This window comes from Cylas formicarius, unplaced genomic scaffold (genome assembly GCF_029955315.1).
Source record: "Cylas formicarius isolate icCylForm1 unplaced genomic scaffold, icCylForm1.1 PGA_scaffold_1__22_contigs__length_36826433, whole genome shotgun sequence".
NCBI lineage: Eukaryota > Metazoa > Arthropoda > Insecta > Coleoptera > Brentidae > Cylas > Cylas formicarius.
The window spans coordinates 23,233,240-23,255,366 of record NW_026844264.1 but is presented as its reverse complement, the minus strand read 5'-3'; the positions used below and the strand labels follow the sequence as shown (position 1 = coordinate 23,255,366).

Sequence of the window (22,127 nt, the reverse complement as noted above, 5' to 3'; positions counted from 1 at the left end):
TTCAATGTTTCGATAGTAAAAACTACAAATTTACAAAAAACACTATTCTACGATGGTGTCAGTAATTTTAATGAACTGCAGAATGATATTAAAGACGGGTCTTGCCTAAGATCATTTAAGGAGAGGCTTACAGGGAAATTGCGAAATTCATAGATTGTTTAGGTAAATTTCCTTATGTAAATAGCCAAGCGCTAAATAAATTTATTTATTGTTATTATTATAGTAAATGCATGTGCTTTTATTAAACTTTGCAAGTAGTGCAACCAGTCCACCCAAAAAGATGATGTTGTACTTGCAAATAACCCTTTCAAAGTAAATAATAATACAATACGAACCTGTGCCACTCTCCATCGTCCAAGGTTTTCTTGGTCTTCACCCTCAACTCGAGCGTGCCCGATCCAAAATCCAAAAGTAATCTGGGGTAGCCCCTCTCTAGCTCGACCGCTATATAATCGGACACCATGATTTCGTCTTTTTCGGGAGGTACGATAGGGCCGTTGTAAATCAACAGGCCGTCCGGTTTGCGCGTCACGAATTCAAAGTGCAAATGCGACTTGTCGCACATTTCCAATGCCGGATACCAGGCCCATCCATTTCCCCTGAAACTGCGGGACGTTTGCTGACACCTCGGCCCGTTATATCCCGCCGGACACGAACAGGACAACGAGTAGCGCGTTTCGATGCAACGCCCGCCATTGTAGCACGGGGTGTTCCGACAATTCTCCTCTTTGGAGAAATTCCTGGCGCCACACGTGCACTCGGCTAGTACGTCGACTCTGACTCCCACCAATGCCGTTTTGTTTGCATTCACCTGGAGGTATATTCTAGTAAGTATCGATGGAAGCGCATACATACCTTTTATTTATTATGACTATTTTTTCACAATTCTTCTTAATATTAGTAACCCACTCTTTACATATTTTTATAATATTGATTGTTCTTTTCTTAATTTATTTCCACAGTGTCCAACATTCGATGGTTGTGGAGAGTTTGACGCACTTGTAATGAAGACCTAATCAAATCGAGATAACTTTTTCAAAACCATATTTCGATATGCCTTTGAGTTTTTTAAATTGTCTGCATTTTACGGGGCTATAACTTCTATACTTAGAGGATTTCTTTTTAGTGTAAATTGATTTTTTAATAGATTTTTTAGTACATAGGAAGCAATAACACTGAAAAACCCGATTATCGTGCTTGTACAGTAGTTTGCTTACCGTAGCAATTAAAAAACATTTCTCGACAGCTACATATATACTACGCATCTTTTTATAATTCACTGTTTTATTGTTTTTGTGTTAAAATATGTAGCAACGAAGATATGATGATATGTTAAAATGTTTTATATAGACAAATGAAAATGTTGAGGGAGTAAGTAATTTATAATAAGAAATATTTATCAAAACCGGGTCTTTTGTAAAATCAAATAACATCTATAAAAGATAGCAAAACCACAATGATCTAGACTGCAATGAATCAGTGAAGAACTCTAAACCGAAATGAGTCATGCCAAAGAGAATAAAGAGAATTGAAAAATTGAAAAATGTGTTGTATAAAAAAACAACTTTGTGTTGCCTCACCCTGTATTATTAAAATATAAATATGTGGTAGAATTAACTAGAATACAGTTACTAACTGAGAGATAGACTGAGTAGTTTGCCTATGGGCAGTTAAAGGGCAACTAAGACTAAAAATAATTTTTTATAAATGATGAAGTTATAGTGGATACTAAACCTACCCGTAGCTCAAAAACGAGTTAACATATCTAAATGTAGTTTTCACCAAATTTTAATAAAATAAATTTAAAAAGATACTGCCACTTCTGGTTAAAACAAAGGTGATGGAAATATTCAATTCAATGGTGGTTATCATAATAACTAGAGGATTAATTTTTCAGTAAAACCGTGGGAGAGTTTTATATCTTATCTTTTGTTTCTAATTCATTTCAAATTACAGAATTTTTAACAGTTAAATTCGGCAGTTGTTAGAGAAATGGCAATGTTTTCCGGTTTTTAAAACTCCTATTACTGTTTTGTTTTAAAACTTTTAAATACACGTTCATACACGGATTCGATCAATTCAACATTTCATCACATCAATTCGGAGATCACACACTTATTTTAAATATATTGTATATTATAATTTTTTTCAAAATGAACAATAAAAAATATTTCGTGACCAATTACATTGAAGAAGTTGATAGATGCTTAAGTAACATTTAAAGCAATAAATCAATTTAGTATCGACGATCCAGTACTTAGGTGGGAATGTAGAATTTTAATTAATAAAAAAAAAACGGATAATAATTAAAATTAATAAAACATGTTTCTTACCATATAAGGCAAGGCACTTATATCAAGGGTGTTGGTACAAGAGCCTTCGCACATTTGGTTCTCATATAGGCACTCGTCAATTCCGACCTAAACGACAGCAGGAAAAGAAAAAAAACCGGTTATGATTGATCGACGTAAATTGCAAACGACAGGATACATTAGTGCTGACATTCTCCCGATAACACTCCAGAGTGGAGTTTAAAGAAGTTGATCGATAGCGACAGCGATCGCCCAAATTGGATTCCGTCGGTAAAAAAAGGGAATCCCTTTCGTTTTTAATATTATTTAGTCTGGCGCTGAGACACGTCTGGATTTTTTTATACGTATTTAGGCAATAATACTGTTATTGTTTAGATCGTCCTACCATAGTGATGTTGATGCCGACGGCTCGTTCGATTTCTTCTCTGTGCATCAGTACCATCCCGTTGAGCCTCACTGGTTTGTAGTACGGTGACCCGCCGTGAGCCGAAAATCTGACGTCGGTCACTGGTGGATGTTTTCTCCTGAGCTGAACACTGAAGACGTCCACGTTCTCCCTGTCTATGTTCAGCAAATCTGCGATTTTATCACGGAACTTTTCAGCCATACTCTTAGGTAAATCCTGTAAATAAAACATGTGTGAAGGAAGTAATAAAATACAAGCTGTAAGCCGTTCGTAATACTAAAAGCATTGAAAATTTGTTTTTTTTTAGATAAGCTTGCATTCTTCAATAATCCCTCGTCGCTATGATAGTAATAAAATACCGAGATGTGTAGACGAGATAGAGCTAGAGAGAGCGAGAGAGAGAGAAAGAGAGAGCTAGAGAGAGAGCTAGAGAACAAACAAAAGCTTAAATACAAACTAAGCACATTTATCACTGCGCCAATTAAAAAAAAAAGAAAATGCCACTATATTTATAATTCTTACGACTTCCCGGTTTCTCTATAAAAACCTGACCTACTGAGAAAAACGAGCAAATTTTTATACTTATTAATAAGATGTCAGTTTTCGTGAATTTTTGCTAGTATTTCTTTTTCGGATAAAGCGGACTGGACTGGTTAAAACTTAAAACACAAAATTTCAAATTTCAAACATTTCAAATGAGTGCGAAAATACTCGTATTCTAAAAAGTTAACCTTTCGGAATATACGAAACAATGTAGGAGGAGAAATAGTGCAACATCCCTACAAAACACTTGCTTCATTTCAAATGTGAAGTAAAAGGAAAGAAACAAGTAATTTGAATAAAATCAAACTTTTTTGAGCAAAATTTCTACGTAAGGAATGGATTTAAAAATATTTTAGAGGAATAATGCCTCCGCATTTCCGCGCGTCTAATTTACAATAAATCCCCTGATCCGTTCAGATAATTTTTAGAACGGCGATTTCCCACCCCCTTATTAAAATTTGTAGTTTAAAGGCACGTTTTCATTATATTCGTTTTAAAAAACGGATTAGATTGGCTGGGACCTACACGTATTATGATTTCGCTAGCAACTTGTTTTGAGCAGGTTCGGGAATCATGCAAATGCGCATCAAATCACTTACGTGTTGTTTGTAGTCCCACACCCTGATGAACTGTTCGTCGGTGATGCCTGCGATCCTTACCGATCCTGAATTGACAACAGCTTCGTGTGGAATTTCTTTCACGGTAACGGTAACGTTAGCTGGGACATCCGTCTGCGTGTGTTTCCTATCGTAAACCTTGAAACGTAGGTGGTAGATCCCGTCTCTGGTGCCGTGCCTCATTGAAATCATTCCGGTGTCTTCGTTTAGCTTGAATCGAGGATGTTCGATGTTTTCCCAATAGAACTTTTTGTCTGGTAAGTCCCAATCGTCCAGATCGTACACATAGACCCTACCGATCTCCGTTTCCGGAGCTTGACCTATGCGTTGGAAACAGCAATAAATGATTAATCTACTAACGAACAATAAGCTTATTTTGCGGGGTTGCCCAGAGAACGGGTACGGTCGAATATTTCTAAATTACGAAATTTGAAATACTTGGGGGGGTTATCAGTAGTGCATACAATTCGACATTTTTGGAATCCTTGGTTAAAATATTCAAAACGACACCACTTATTTGGGACACCCTGTATAAGATGAGCCGCTTCTGGCAAACTAGTTGAATAGTGCATCCTCTCCTTAGTCGTAGTCAAATTTTCGTTGCAATACCTAAATCAGTAGAGTCACAACACAATTTTATATGAGGCACTGTCAAAATATGAAAAAAACACATAACCTCAATTTCTGCCAAAATTTACAAAATTTAAATAGAAATTTCTTTAATGTTAACCGAGGAATCCAAAAATGTCGAAAAATTTTGTGTTCTATTTAAAATAACAATGTTGAAGTCGGGTGGGACACTTTTGGTGGGAAACATCTGTATGAAACTTTTTTTCGTATTTCCTATGCGTTTCCAGATAGTATAATGGTTCGTTTTATTTGGCACACGGTGCACATAGTGTTTTGGAAGGAATGAATTTTCAGTTGAGTCGAGTATCAGATGGAGGATATAACAATATCCTTGATTTTTGTAAATGTGGCAAATCAACATTTGATTAAAAAATATCAGAAAAATCAATTTTTTAAAAAATTTGAGCCATTTATTGAAAATAATTTATAGATATTGTTTTTTGGACAGTAATAAATACAGGGACGGTAATCACCAGAATAATCATCGTACGACGTGTGTTCAAAAAGTATTAAGATTTATCAAAAAATATTTATTTATTCATCAAAATTAATTTTCCCCCCAGATATAATACACTTGCGCCAACGTTTTTTCCAATCCTCGAAGCACTTCTGCTAAGCACTTTCTGATATAGTCTTGAGTGCTTCCAGAGATTTTTTCTTTATTTTCTCAATCATTTCAAACCTATTTCCTTTCATGAGCTTCTTGAGTTTTGGGAACAGGAACAAGTCTCAGGGGGTCAAATTCCTTGAATAGGGTGCCGGAGGCATGATTCTGGTTTTCTTTTTGGCCAAAAAGTTAGACCCAAGCAACACTGAGTGAGCAGGTCCACTATCGTGACGTAAAATCCATAAATTGTTTTCCCACAATTCCGGATGTTTTCTTTGTATTTCTTCTCGACCTTTTAGGAAGAACTCTTGATTTATTACGCCACGATAATCAAAGAAAACGTAAGCAAAACCTTGACATTTAATCGGACTTTACGTGCTTTTTTCGGTCTTGGAGTTTCTCTTTTCCTCCATTGGTACGACTGGACTTTGGTTTCGACCTCATAACCATATACGAGTTATGATCATTACTGTCGTCGTTTAACAGCTCTTGAGCGATACTCCTTCGACGGTCCTTCTGTTCAAAATTGAGCAGTTTACGATCAAATTTTGCTGCCACTTCTCTAATAGTGATTCGACGATTTTGCAACACCATCATCAACGCTAGCATGAGTTATTGACATACTGGGGAGTCCAGAAAGAGGTTCGTCATCGGCATCTTCTCGGCCAATTTGGAACAGCTTGTACCTAGATTCTCTCTAAGCCGTTGTCAACATTTCAGGTGGTTTGTAGCACTGCGTTCCATTTTTTACGCAAAATTTTATACAAATGCTTTGATCCATTTTTTTGACAGCAATAATCGCGGAGCACGCAAAACACATCTAACGCTGCGGTGTCACAAAAAAAGTAAAGTGCACTGTGAATATATGTTAGGGACATGTGTACCAACGTAACAACAAAAATATTGAAGTTCGAATGTACGTCGCCCGCCCTGTTAAAAAAGTCAACTTACTTTTTGAACACACTTCGTATATTAGGCAGCTACGGTACGCTGACTCCATCAATCATATTATCAATATGTGAAGGACAACTGGTGTAACTTAATAAAAGTTTACTTTGCAAGCAAATTCAGAAAGCCTTTATTTCTATAGCTCCATCGAATTTACCACGTGATTTAGTAAAATATGAAACCTTTATATGACTGCAACAAAAACTTTGGGATATTTTAATGGATAAATAGCTAGACACATCTAAACTAGAAAGTTAAATAATCTAGGTAAACACGATTTTTCCAAATTTTTGAAAGTCCATTGGATTCAAAAACTTACCTTGATAATTATAAACGAATATGTTCTTTGCCCCCGGTTGCATTTTGTTGTCGTTCACGTCTCCAACCACAACGGTCAAAGTGCTGGTACCGGTCATGGCCGGATTGCCGTGATCTTTAATCACGATCGGGATGTGGAATTCCTTCTGCTGCTCTCTATCGAAACTTCTAAGCGACGTAACGATGGCCATTCCATCGCCATTTGCCCCCTCTGCGACAAATTGATGTCGTATTTTAACCCGTTCTTGAGTTACTAATATTTTCAAATGTCGCAAAATAGGGGCTTTGATGTTAAATCGTTCGAACAATTGCGTATACACAAATCGACAACTAAACTTACAAATTTCTAGTTGCCCGTTTGGGATAATTCGCCCAATCTGGCGATTCTGTCGGCCCCAATTCGACACTTTTAAATTTAAAATTTGAAAATAACAAAAAAACCGTTGAAAATACCTGCCTGCAGATGAAGATCGATGTAGGACAGACTTTAAGCGATTTTCTGTTTTCGTTAGCCACACATGGCGATCACTAAGAGTCAAAAATTTGTACTTACAATTTTCCGAGAAAAAAAAAAACTCTTCTGAAGTTATAAAAGTTCTCCTGGAGATTCGTGGTTCAAGAAAAAGAAAAAAAAATGCATAAACAGAATTACACTTACTCTGATCCTGTTCGACTTTAAAACTGGCCCGGACCAAATCACTGGCGCTAGGGTCCAGCCTAAACTGGAACGGAGGTCCGTTACTTTTGGAACGATCGTCATCGTCGGTGGCCAGAATTTCGACGACTTTTTTCGGTGCTACGTGCTCGGTAATGACGGGTCGATAATCTTTCAAGAAAGTTGGCGCGTTATCGTTGATATCCTGCACGATAACGGTCAAAGTGGCGGTCGCGGTTTTCGGTGGGATACCGTCGTCGATTGCGAGAATTTTCACTTGATGTCTGGGCGTGTCTTCGCGGTCTAAAGACCGTTGGATGCTTACCGTACCCTCTTGGTTTATCGAGAATTGTCGTTTGCGATCGGAGCTTCTGTCTATTGCGTAAGAAACTTTGCTTTTGCCCCCTTGATCCGGGTCGGCCGCTTTGAAAGTTTCCAAACTTTTGCCAACTTCCGCGTTTTCAGGCACTGATACTTCGATGTTGGGCCTCTCGAACAGAGGTTTATTGTCGTTAATGTCGCGGAGTTTCACGACCACCCACGAATAGGCGACGTGATATTTGTCGTTGTCGTTGTCTTCACCTTTGTCGTTCACCTGGATTCTAAATCTGTAACGGAATCGCAATTCATGTTGAGCGACCTACTAAAAATTCTGGAAAACTCAAAAATTCTACTTTGAAATTTCAAATAGTACATCACAATATATGGAATGTTAAATGTTTTTCGTTCGTTGACTAAAAAATCAAGCCAGCTATTTATAAAATTTTTTTGTTCAAGATCACTTTTTTCTCTAGTTTTCGCTTATTGTTTTGGTTAGTATTGAACAAGTATGCAAATAAAATTATGAAGATATTGGAGACAGCGATTACCGATCAGACAAGAAACCTGGAGTCCTATATCCAGCTATAAAAATTAATTTACTGTTCCAAAGAAAAACGGACAGGAATATGTGTGGCATTTAAAAAGTACACTTCCCAGTATTTTTTTTATAGATATATTTGAAAACAATACTAATCTTGAATATAAGTGGAAGAGATAATTTTTAACTAGGCTTCATCTCATATATAATATAATTTTGAAGTGAACATCGAAAAATTTTGAGAAGGTATATTTTATATGCGAATGCGTAATTTTAAAAATTGGTTTAGATCAATAAAACATCCCATTAAATTTTCAGTGACAAACTAGTTAAGTGTGTGCAGAATGAGAAAATTTTATGGTTTCATTGCCCTTATATTTTCTGACATCTAAACAAAAAATTCATTAGTCGCTTCTGAAACATTTCTTTTGCACCCCATACCTAAAACATACAAATTCCGGAATATTATCTCTTTCCACAAAATTACCAAAAAGTTTGAAAGATTTTTTTTATTTCATTTTCAACTCAAACCCACCGTAGCGGAAACGCGTGCATGAAAAGCTCATGGGCAATTTAAATTTCTATAGCCGTTATATGTTTGTTTTTTCTAGTTTTTATTTTACTCTTTACTGTTTAAGTGTTAACTTCTTTTATAATATAATATACATATTCCAAAAATTGAATTTATAAAAAAATGGTTTTGTTGTATGTCTGGTTCGCCTGACCTAATAGAAAATCGCGAACGGACGTCCCATTTTGAACTACTGCGCAATTGAGATTTGGGAGTTTTAAAGGGTGCAAAAAAATAAACTTTTCGCATTCATTTTTGACTTGACTAAGAATCAACCAACTCAGTCGTGTGAACCAGTAGTGCCTATTTACAATCCGAAAATCCGAACTTTTACATTTAAACAAAAAATGTTTGCTTTTTTTTCATGAATATTATAATACGACGACAAAATTTGAGAAGTATATTCCAGTTTGAGAAGTACAAAACTTTCAAGTCTAAGTCTAAAAAGTGGTTCCAGTGTGGTTGACCGCTATACGTTTGAAAAGTTTGAGTTTGCTATAAAAATATTTGTATTTAAACATTGTTTTTACTCGGAAGTGAATTTTTAAAATATTGTTGTGAGTGAGATTTTGTCTTTCGTTTGTATTTGTATTTTTTATAGAAAATTGATTTTTGTATACTACCGAAGATAGTTAAATTACTTAAATAAAATATTGTTATTTTTGTTTTTGTTACTTTTTGTTGTCAACGGATAGTAAATGGTTGACAGTAAGCGTGTCAATAACTTTTTTGATGCAATAGGTAGTCGAGAATTAAGCCGCTTTAGATCTATCAACGATTCTATCAGAAGCTACTACAAACCTAAATCCGTTGCTTTGCAGGAGATCCTCGAAGTCCAACGGCTGGACGATTTTCAACGATCCCGTGCCGTCATTATTTCGTACCATCGTGAACTTATCGGCGCCATAGCCACTATTCTCGATCACTTTATACTGGAACTTGTTAGTTTCGTCTTCGTCGTGAACCGTTACCGTCAATATGGGCATTTCCGGTAACGTGGACCCGTCAGTTTCGTCCACTTCCGTGAACCATTCATCTTTGGTAAACTGCGGCGGCATATCGTTTATGTCTTTCACTCTGATACTGGCCGTTCCTGTGCCCTTTAAACCACCACCGTCCATTGCGACCACTTGGATAGAATAATCGGGAGTTCGTTCGCGATCGAGACAACACACCGCGGTTTTAATCACGCCCGTTTCCGATTCGATTTCGAATATCGGCGAACCAGTTTCCTCTTCGATCACGTTCTTTTCGATCGAGTACACTAGACGCGCATTGGTACCTAGAAAGAAATAAGAAAATTCTGGTATATCCAGATGCGCCTCCATCTTGCCGGATTGCCCCCACTAAATTTTAATTTCGAAATTTCAAATTTTTGCTACTTATAGGTCTCCCGTCACAGATTGATGAAGTTTCCGGTGGGACACCCTGTACATCAATAAATTTGTATTGATTTTAGGAAAATCCAACTGTGTCGACTTTTACGTAAATGCCAATGGAACGTCATAAAGTCATTTTTTTTTATAGTCATATTAAAGAGACTGCCAGTCACAGTTCGGCACTGAGTCAAATACGTTACTACTTTATTATATTTTAGCTTCAGTCATTCAATATTTGTTTGTTTTTTTATTTGTTAATTATAGGATTTGGTTTAGTATTTTAGGTAGCAAGTTTAACAAACGCTATTTTAGTCGCGAGATTGATTTAACACCAAACAATTTTTAAAATATGTGGCAACCTTCGCCGAGTTGATGCAGGATTTCAATGAATTAAATAATTTATGTACGAATGAATTTGAATCCATCAAAATGAAAAGTGACAGTTAGTTGCCCAATACGGAGTAGAGGAAGAATGGCATCCTAACAATAAGCATATAAATTAATAACATTAACTATATACGGTATCTACAGACTTGTGATAGACTCACATTTAAAGCATTAGTTTAAAACCGATTGAATATTTCTGAAAATAGTTTAGGTACAAACATAGTACACACAAATAAAAGTGTCAATATATGACTGAAATAGCCTACCATCTATACGGTGAACAATTATAAACTCACTGCTTATATTTATCTCTTATTGCCTTAATATTTCCTCCAGTCACCTTTATTTTTTATAACTTTTATTAGCCTTTTAAACATGCTATCAATTAATTCCTTAAGTGTATTCGTTGAAATTTTGACCCAGTTGATGGCAGAGTTCATTGACATTATTTATTTTTGTCTTTTCCTGATCATATAATTTCCCTCTTAATATTCCCCATGACTTTCTATATCGGATTCAGGTGTGGACAAATTGCTGGCCATTCTGCCACGCGGCATATTAACAGGCAAAACAAAACTGGACAACTAAACAGTCTCGATAAATAGCTCTTGCATTTAAAAGGTCTTGCATACGATGAAGTTTATAAATATTCACAGCTTAATTCGTCCCGTTCGAGATAAATAAGCGACGTCTCAGCGTCAAGGTCAAATAAAGTAAAACCAAGTTCACACAACAAACGCGCGTATTTTACGTTATATGTACATCTATTTATATAAATATGTTTAAGTCTACATTTTTTCACATCATAGCCTCACATATCATAGCATAGCGTTAAAGAACCTACCTTCCGAAGGATCATCGTAATCTACGGCGGTCATCGTCATCACAACCATACCGGCAGTACCGTTCTCAGTGACATTGCCGAAGTAAACGCCTTGCGGAAATATGGGAGCATTGTCGTTGATGTCTTTGAGATTTACTTGAACATCGGCGTATCCTACCAGACCTTCTCCGCCCTCATCCTGGGCGAACACTGTGAACCGCCATTGTGGTCGACCGTTAGGTTGATCCCTGTCCAGAGGCTGAAAAGAGATACTTCTATTAAAACGTAATGAAAATAATATTTATTATTAGTAGGGTTATATTTGGATAAACTCACTTTATGAGTCAACCCAACATTGAAAATTAAGTTCAACGCTATTAAGAAAACGATAAGTCTGCTTCGTTCTTGGAACTTTTTAATGCTTTATTTTATCTCGAAGGCTTAACTGTTTATTAAAAAATAAAATTATTCTTTCTAAGGCCCGCAACTTTGTTGTTTGAAATAATATCTTGTCTTTTCTGTCGAATTCTTTTTTGCAAATACGGGAAGAAGAAGCTATAACACAATAAAAAAACGTTTCAGTTAAAAACTGAAAATATCTTAATCCGTTAACGAGGAAGAAGCTGATCGAAGAATGAATCGAAAATCACAAAATAATTTATATTTCATAAGAGGGACACTTATTCACTCTTGATGAAAAAAATGATTTCGTGATATAGAGTTATGCCAAAATATAGGCTGAAAGATGGGAAAAAAGAAGTGAATGCCATACCTAATTTAGAAAAGTATTAATATATATTTAAAATATTTCAAAAAGATTTTCGATGATTATTAAGTTTGATTAAATAAATAATTTTTAATAATTTTTTTAAAGAAAAGCAAAACACACGCGGGAAAGAATAATACTAGTTCTTAAAGATTAACTTGTTCTATATATTGCGGAGTGGTAGACACTATTGTTGTAACAAAATTAAATTGAAATATAAGTATCTATTTTATAACTAGCCATGGGCATCAAAGTTGAGAAAAATGAAGTGCAAATAATTGGTATAAAGACTAAGAGTGGAGAATTATGTCACCCCTATATTTTTATTATCTTTCTTTTTTCATTTGGTTCTTTTCTGCTTCAGTATTACAAAAGCTGAATTTATCCAAAGAGAAAAAAACGAATAGGCAAGGCTAATGGACACAAAATTTAAAAAAAGGGGTTTTCTCTTTAATTAGATATCTTGCCGAATATTTTGTACGCATTTTAGCAAAAATTTAGTTTAGCTTGTTAATGGAACTGGAGTTGAATTAGAACGTTTCCGGATTGTTAGCATTATAACGGCAGGTTCAACCAAAACTAATCGAATTAATCTATCTCTGCGGCGCTGTGGTGTTGGTTTGTTGGAAGAAACAAGTTTCCTTCGTCTTTATTGAACAATGAGCAACGCGACATTTTCCACAAATCACCAGCAACATTAATATTTGCCTCGTGGATCGCAGTTTAAATTCCAGCGAAATCCGTTTGAATTTTTGGTACGTAATTGTTAAAATCGTTGCCCCGAAACACCGATTTAGAATGCCAAACAATTGCCCTATTTATTATCAATACGGAAAATAGCCAATTTACGTTGGTTTAAACGTGTACGCGCAGGAAATGAAATATTTCGTTAAAAATGCCAACGTGAATTTATTATATGTCATCACGATTTATTCCAGCATACAAAATATCCAATGTCTATAATAAAAAACCTAGAAAAACTTTTGTTATTTGTATCTATAAAAACATAATAAAAATTTTTTTAATGCACGAGGTACTGAACGCAGTGTTTACATGGGGTTGACCCAAAAAGATGAATGTCACCTGACAAATATTTTCAAGCATTAATCCTATTTACTTTATGTATTCGGTAATGTTTTTTACAAACTGAACATTAAGTTTCCAAATTTTCTTGAAAATTTTCAGAAACTTGGTGGGAAGTAAGAGGGTTAGTTTTGCTTAGCTCTCAAAACTTGTGTTACTTTTTTGCGCTGTTTTTAAAATGGTCATACGTAGACTCACAGAAAAAAACATTTCAAATTCGAAACAAATTTGATTTCAAGAATTAATTAATACAGTCAATGTAATGAACATTATTCTCATTTGTAATTCCGCTGGTGCCCGAATTCAGCCATAAAGTTCATATCAATATGTTAAAGTTTTACAAAATATCGGTTTTTATTAATATATATCCTATATGAGTAATATAGGACTATCCCGTTGGTGAGATTTTTTCCCATGTGCTGAGTGAGGAAAATTTGATGTTTTATGCGGCTTTGGGTATTTCTAACATTGAAGAAAATCAAAAACGAGTAAGAATGTGCTTTGCGTCGAAACTTGATACGTGTTGTAGTTTTCGAATAAATAAGAGATTTTCAAAAGATTGCAATGTAGAAAGGCGTTTATGACTTTTTTATTTTGATTTTTGTGGTTAGATAGAAGTGAGACAGATAGTTAACGAGATATTACTCAAGGTTTGCCATGGGACAACTAGTATTTTATTTCATTTCTAGATTAAGAGCAAAATTATCATTGCATTGATATATGACAGTTGATGGTTTGTTAAAATTGTATTTCAGAAATTCAGTATTTATATTCGCATTGTAGTGAGCCTTTGAGTTCACCAACCAACCAACCAACTGTATAGATGATGCCATAATTTCGAAAAATCATAAGTATTTGTGAACAAATGACACAGAATAAGCTATGAATGCCTCCGATTGAACTAGATAATTAGTTTTCACATCGATCCCTTTTAGGTCTCTGCACAGTACACTTTTGCTACGATCATTAATTTTTCGGTACATTTTTGTAAAAAAATACGAGTAGTGTGCCACGTTCGATTTCTATAGATGCGTTTTAAATTGTGAAATGTCTGGCGTTGAGATAAAAAAATAATGAATTTCTCAAAAACGGCTTTAAGAAGATATCAAACGTGAATCATAAAACATTAGGTATTTCAAAAGAAAAAGAAAAACAACATAGCAAAAAAAAATTGACGAGAATATCCAACGAAACGCTTCCTACACGAACGCATTGTCACAGCGTAACTTAGAAACCACACCACGCATCAAGATGATATTTTCATATTTGAATTTGACTATAAAATCAAGCCCACGTTATGTCTACTCATACCGAATTTTTCGTCTCCTTTGTCTTTGAATAAAGAAATCAAGAAATGTGTCGTTCATGCAAGTTTCGGCGAATACTGTTTCCGCCAAGAATATTGCGACCCCGCGACGAAGGGAAAATTCATAATTATTATGTCAAACTTGCAACACTGTAAAATTTGAATTTATAATTTTTGTTTAAGCACCTCGAAAATTAGAAACTCTCTAATTTCTTTGCGGTTGGCCGTGAGACCGAACATTATTTTCGCAAAAGCAGTTACTGGATTTGGGATCAAATCGTTTTAGCGTCGGCCATCTCTATATATAATCATATCTCGCAGAAGCAATTATCGGAATAGGATTAGGCTTCGGTCTGCCATTAAGACGCCTTAAGGTCTATTTGGTGATAAACGGTCCTGCTTAATTCCGCTGAACAATCTGGAAAAAATTAACGACGGTGAAAGTCTGAACCTACGGCTTATCTGATGAAGTAAGCGATGGACCAGAAGTGATCGCGCTAACGGTAATGAAGAGGAAGATTTTTTATGCGGCTCGGTCAAGTGAAGAAGGAAAAAGGAATATTAAGACTAATATTTCTTTGTAAGAGATACTAAAACTATACTGTAATCGTAATGTTGATTGCTTCATCAAAATGAAACGCTTATCGCGAAAAAATGTTTCTTATTACCTCTTCAAAGAAACTACAAAAATACCTAGGCAATGAAATCTCGACGTCGTTTATCTCCGTAATTTATCTTGGGCGTGTTGTATAATTGTATTACTGATTACTACTGCGATTGAATACTCTTTTCGAATTTCGTGATTTTAGTAATTTGTAATGCGCATCTCAAAAAGGCGCCGAATTATCACAGAGATTTTATGTGGCATGTTTTCACAAAAGGGGTAACTTAGAACTTTGAGGTGCGAATTAGCGTAAAAGCTCAAAATTTTGCCAGGGTTGAAATAAACTACAGAAGTCTCTGTCGTCCAATTCGTTTGTTAAAGGAGACCAGAATACAGGAACTTTTCAAATTAGGGTCTTCAGCTAGCCTAAAATAACAGGAAGTGTTTTAAAAAGGAAACATTAGTTTATTTAAAAAAAAACTGGCAAATAATTGTCACAGTATTAAAGATATGTCGGTAGACCGAGTCTCAGACGGCGATTTGAAGAAGCCTGCAGGGCATGTTTAACGAAAAATCTGTGATACACCTGTAGTAAACACCTGACGCAAGAGAAATCGACAAGTTTCACAGCTTGCGAAAGTTTCTTTGAAAAAGTATTAAAGACTCTTTCGCTGCCTCTTGAACGACAGGAACTCGCATTTAGTGTGGAATTGTAACACTTATATTATACACGTAAATATTTTAATGTATAGCACGTTGCCATTTTTTATGGAAAATTACTGCTTGCATTAGTCAAGGCAACTATTACAGGAACGTATGATGTATCTCTCTTTTATTCAACACTCCCGGCATATCCTTATTTGACTGGACGTCTCACCTATACTGATAAAATTTCTGGTTAACGCATATGACATTAAAAAATATTCAATATTTCATTTCAAACCACGCCTTCAGTATTCAACAGTCATTTTTTAGCCAACATTTTGTGAAAATATGCCGGATTTATCATTAAATATTTAGGGAAAACAAAAGAGTTAACTATGTAACGACGGCTGAGAGAAAAATAAAAATTTTAGTTTCTGACGCAAGGAAGATCATCTTGAACGAAATTGTCATAGTCCTCAAGTGTTAAGTGTATGGCGTTAAGAAGTCCAAAGAAGAAAGGAGAATAGCCATAAGAAATAAGTTCTGCAGGTAAATTTGGACAATAGTCAGAAAGTATACTATTTCGTACATTACATCAAATTAAAACAAGGAATTTTGGTATTACGACTGCTTTAATTCTTTTTTATTGAAACGGTGTCGTAATTATTCAGAAATTTCATATTTTCTACCTTGATTAAAAACCGGATTCTATTGTGAACGATCTCTTGAATACATCCCAATTTAAAAGAAAAACGCTAAAAGCGCAATTACATAATCCATTATTTCCTGCTCGCGAGTCGAATACTTTGCGGCATTTTATTTTTCAACCTCGCGTCTCTATTATTGTGGACTCTTTTCGACGAAATATAATGGGGAAGGCTCAGACATCTCCGTGGGGAAAAACAATTTTTCATTCGTACATCCATTGAGATACTATAGTTTGCGTGCAACCTGTAACATTTTCCGCTATAAATGAGGAGGAAAGAATAGTTTTTTGTTGCATTATATAAAACTGGTGGTTCTAAAGTGCATGCAGTAAATACAGTATTGAGAGATACACAAATAAAATAGAATTTCGTATTAGTATTAATGTCAATAAAATATGATTAATATACAATCCAGATATATTATTTGCTTTAACTTAAGGGTTAAAAAAAATTAAATAAATGAATAATATTATAATATAACAATATAATTTTCAAGTGATAATTTACATTATGTCGGAGTATTATTATTTCTCTAACAAAATTAAGAAGATTACTAACAATGTCGATTTAATTTAGACTTGGAATCACATTACTAAAAAAAGTTGTAGTAGTAGCATTAGTAACAATGAACAAGCCTGGTCTGAAACGTTAAAAATGGAGAAACAAGGACTCTGACTGGGAAAATATGATCCGAATTTATAGGAATTAATTAAAATTTGTAATTTTCTCTTAAGCTTTGAGGTTGTTTAGTGTATAGCATATGTGTTAACGTTCATTTAAAGTAAAAACTAACAACAACATGATCCTAAAGTTTGAAAACTGAAAAAAGTGAATTAATTAAAAAGTTCGAAAATTTCTCTCAAGTTTTAATTGTATATTATGCAACAAGATTTATAAACGATAACTTTAGTCGCGGATTTGTTTAGACACGAGCGGAGCACAGTGGAATTGCGTAAGTGGGGTAAAACGGCATTTGAGTCTGGTGTTTATTTGGCATGAGCGGAGTGTTTAAAAAACGAGTGACCTAAAAAGTTTACCAGAAGTGTTTCATACTATACTTTTTCTACGACCGTTAGTTTTTGGGTACATTTTCGCAAAACAACACGAATATGTTCGCTGAGATGAAACTTAGAAATTTATAAACGTGCGGTAAAATCTCCGAAAACATCCGATTGCTCCCAAGCCCGTGCGGTAATATCCCGGAAATGTCCGAAGGGGCTCGGATCCGTGGGAAACGAAATTCACGTGATAAGTGATGTTCCCGTACACTAGATCGGTGTATAATTAGGTATTTTACAGAGGGAGTAGAAAAAAAATATTTGGTATTTTCGTCAGAGTGTTTTTCCGCTTGCTGCTCTAAAACATGCAATAATGTACGGATCCGGCATCGGATCGACTCCGATGATTTCAGTGGATATTTGGAATATTTATGCTACTTTGCTGTGTGTCTGTTCTGATGGTTCTGCATTTATCGCGTTAGTCAGTCAATTTATTCGCAAAACTGTACCCGAAACTCGTGTCGTTTATAGAACTTGCGAAATAAGATTATTATCATCGAAGTTCAAATTACGACTTTTGGTGTGAATTTTAATAATAATTGTAAAGTTCGCTTAAAAAAAATAATTTTCCATAATACTGAAAATAATTCAAAGTAATATTCTACGAACTCTTAAAAAATATTTGGGAGTCTTTAGGTATACGTTTTTTAAATCAATTCTGTGACGACTACTATTCTAATTATCTGATTATCTGAACATCTTTGAACTGTTTATTGTAAATTAATCCGGCTTACTGTACATAAAATCCACTAACCATTCGAAGGGCATTTATGGAATATTATATATTAATGGAATCGCTGGGACTAACTGGAGAAACGCCGAACCATTTGGGAGACGAAATACGAATAATTGAAAGGTGTCTCCCAAGGCAAAAGATTAAATGCGCTTTGTGCAAACTTAGTTGAATTTGAAAGTTTCTTGTTCGAGTAAGCTTAAAAGCGTAAAACTTCGCATGGCTTGGCAGCACTTGGGAAATGTTCTACCTTCTGGTCAGATCAGCTCATTAAGACAAACATACGTCCCGGAAAGTTTTCCAAACTAAGCACTATCGCCAAGTACAACAGCGAGGATAAGCAGTTCACTGATCCGGATCGGGATAACTAAATTTTAGTTGGAACAGGTTTGATCGAAGATTAGTCGGTATTTTTTGGAATTTTGGTGGTCAAGTCTAGATGCGCTCTATGCTAGCGATAGAGTTTAAACGAGGAAAACTCATGTAATACTGATGATGATATAGAAGTTTAATATTAAATTTAGAACTGCGATTTTCTCAAAAAATAAAACTTTAATTTTTCTCAAATGCCGCAAGAGAAAGGAGATTAACAAAAGAGACCTGCAATTTTGTCGGAAAACTACCTTTATTTTCCAGAACTTTTAAAATCTTGATTGATATTAATTGCCCCCTCCCAATACTTAAATTTAAAAAAGATATTCATTCGAACTATTATAGTTAATAAACGTTTAAAATTTGCATTTCAAAAGTTTAAAATCATATTCGTAATGAAATCTAATTCTCAACATATCTTTGATTTTGCAATAATTGGTTATTAAATGAAGGCGACATTCATGGAGTACAATTTTGATTCAAATTTGCTACTGCCTTCCCCATTAAAATGATGATAGATTTCGAAAAGTCTAGCCTACAAGAATCGCAAGAAAATCTCAATTCTTGTGTTGCTTTTAATCTTTGATACTGAAAAATTTTAATTTCGGCACCTACACCTAATAATTTGTCTAGTCACTTAAAAACCTGTTTTCATTGGAAAGTATACTTTACCAATTTCAAATTTGGTGTCTTTCGAGATTAAGAAACCGAGGGACTAGTATAAAAATGTATCATGCAATGTAAACGAAAAAGAAAAGGTCTCACCCTTAGATTTGTGAACGAAACATTGGATTTTGAAAGGGACTGCTAGGTCCAGAACGCATTTTTTCTTGACAAAGAACGGGCGTCGCGCTATAATAATATTCAGGTTTACAATTTCTTATGTATTGCTTTGAAACCCTATTCGCATCAGTTTCTTTTTTCCCCAAATCGAGGGATCCGTCGCGTTTTATCTCTAAAATAAAACTGTATTTTGCATTCTAATACGAGAAATAGAAATTCCCCAAAAAGGCTGATTTATAGATAACAAATCCGACCATTTTTCTTCTTTTCCCGCCGCGTTCGGAGGAACAAATAAGATAGCGCTTTTAATTTTTTACGAGGTAGGTGAAACCATTAGTTTCGAGCGGAAACGTTTTTTTCCAGGTCGTGCTACTTCCATTAACTTTGCCGTCTCAAGGGCGAGCTTTTGCGAGTCGGAAAGTGAGCAGGCGCTTCATTTCGAGTCTCGCATTTTTTTAAAAATAGCCCACGTCAATCCCCGATAAGGTGGTCATAAGCTTATTTGGAACGGGAAAGTCGTTATACTCGGAGTGTATTGCAATGGTGGCGAGAGAGGTCTTGTGTGGACAAGTCAAAAGGTCATTTAAAAAAAAGTTAAGTTCGTTTCATTTTACCTTCGTTTAAAAGTTTATTGACGACTTAACAATGATGATTGATAACGTAGACGCAAACATAGTTTGCTTCAAGTATAATTGTAAAGATTTTTTGAAGATTTGTTGAAGATTTTTACTGTAATTGAATGTAATGTATGGTAAAGACTAACACAAAGCTTTGTTCACCTTCTTATGGCCAATATCACTCATAAGTACTTTTTCAAAAATAAACTAAACTCTTTTGAAGGATGGAGTGACGTGTTTTCTAGAAACGCACGTTACTTTTGTCCCGTTTCATTACTTAATATGAAATAGTCTGGATCAGGGAAGGGTGATTTTGGCTCTATTCGTGGGCTTAAGAAAACCCTTCGATGTTGGTTTGCTTATTAAGATTGCTTAAGATTGAATAAGTGAGACTTGGAAGGATTATGTCAAACCTAATTAGAACATACTTAATCAACCGCAAACAATACGTAACTCTGACGGACTGAAGTAGCTGAGTTATGATTAATAATTGTGGGGTCCCTCATTGTTCCATCTTTGACTCTAACTTGTATAAGTTGTATGTCTTGAGTCTGCGCTTGGCTGGATTGGAAGCACAATATTATGCATACAAAAATTAAGAAGTATTGCCAAATATAGTAAACAACAACAAACAATGATAAATATCAAATTAAAAATATCAAATAACAAATGAAAAATAAACACAAATAAAATATTTAGAGCTTATGCTTGACTAGCAGTTAAATTCGAATGCTACCATTAGTCATATAAAGGACAAAATATGCTATACAGATGGAATTTTTTAAGTGAAATTGCAAGATATAACACTTATAATGCGTGTTTCTTGTCGGTTATAAGATATCTTATTGCAATCTGGGGTACATGCAATAAAACAAACTTTAATAAAATGAAAATAATGCAAAATAGAATCTTTAAAACTCCATTTAATTTAGATATGCAAATGCAACACAATTTGAACAAACTAAACTGATCTTTAAGATAATACAGAACAGAATAAAAAGCGACACCAAAATACAATGAAATACGCTGATACAACTCAAAAAATCACACTGACATACAGCTACGGAATGCCAGAACAAATAGAGAGTTGCAAAATCCCTTAAGTGCGGCTCAAATACATGCAACTTACTGCATAACATTGTGAAAAATGAGACTTCTTATAATATTTTAATTAAAAAGTTATAAAATATTTATGCAATGAAATTATACATTTAATTAAATTCTTACAAGACTCGACCCTTTTATATTAGATAATTCAATTAAAATGCTTTCGGTACAAATGATTAATGCATGGTTTAGAAAGTTACCATAATTCATGTCTAGATAGTATAATAGTGTATTATAATATAATTATATGCATATGTAGCGTCTGACTGAATAAAGGATTATTAAAAAAAAAGGTGTTTGTTTATGCTTTTCTTCCTCCTCTTTGTACCTATTTAGATTATGTTTAATTTTTGTTATTTGAAATTTTAATGAGTTAGGCTTTGTTTCATAAAACAAAAAATAAAATATCTATCCAGAAGAGCAGTCGTTGTGGGCAATAATTGAAGAGATGTCAGCAGTCCAAAAACAGGTTTGAATTAGCTTAAATTTTTTGTTATTCTATTTCACACCGAAGCAATTCTTTATAAAAAAAAACGTTGACATCCAAATTCCATTAAAAGTTGCATTCCCACTCTAGAAACTACGTTCGACACTTTGTCCAACCAGTCTACCGATTTTCAATCGAAACTCGATGGCAAAATAATGATAAAAAAGCAGACCGTGTATAATTCAGCCGGATTCTATCGTCATCAATCAAGTTTAAAACTTTGTCGATTTAAATAATGACTAAGGAGTTTTTCGATTTTCATTATACAATAATCAATTTCATTGGGAATTTAAATAGAAGCAACGTAATCCAAACGATTATTTTCGTAACATGATTGTTTTAAATTAAGTAAATCTTCTGTCTCCAAATTGTCTTAGTTTTCTTAAAGGAATTGCAATATTTATCAAATACAAAAATATCAAAATTTATAGTCATTTTTTTCATATTTTTTGAGTGATGGGATGAATAAGGCAAAAAAATTATACGGCAACGAATTGCTTATTTAAATTTAAAATATTTGCTAAGGTTACCGAAACAGTGACCGTCAGAACTGATAAATGTCAAAATACCTGTGATTCAAGCAGAGTAGGAAGTAGAAAAATATCACTAGTGCAAAAAGTAAAAAATTTAGAACGAGCGCAGAACAATGTGAGTTTTCATGAAACAGATATTTTTTAAAAGTTAGTCATTATTTAACATTTCTTATTTTAAAAAGTAATAATAATAATAAGATCGACGGAAAAAAATGGTGTTCCGTTATCAATATGTACCACAGACAATGGGTATCAAATTATAATTGGTAAC

At 34.4% G+C, this 22,127-nt stretch overlaps 1 protein-coding gene across 1 annotated transcript in view; it reads right to left on the bottom strand.

Moving 5' to 3' along the window:
• The window catches only part of LOC132697350 (neural-cadherin-like), a 167,112-nt gene that overhangs the window by 29,324 nt on the left and 115,661 nt on the right, over positions 1–22,127 (bottom strand). Inside the window, exons 6-13 of the mRNA XM_060662780.1 lie at positions 11,077–11,314; positions 9,268–9,748; positions 7,040–7,644; positions 6,383–6,592; positions 3,861–4,198; positions 2,698–2,934; positions 2,334–2,420; positions 336–811 (exon numbers count right to left, since the gene is read on the bottom strand). Of these exons, the coding sequence (XP_060518763.1) occupies positions 336–811; positions 2,334–2,420; positions 2,698–2,934; positions 3,861–4,198; positions 6,383–6,592; positions 7,040–7,644; positions 9,268–9,748; positions 11,077–11,314 (2,672 nt within the window). The remainder of the gene's footprint in view (positions 1–335; positions 812–2,333; positions 2,421–2,697; positions 2,935–3,860; positions 4,199–6,382; positions 6,593–7,039; positions 7,645–9,267; positions 9,749–11,076; positions 11,315–22,127) is intronic.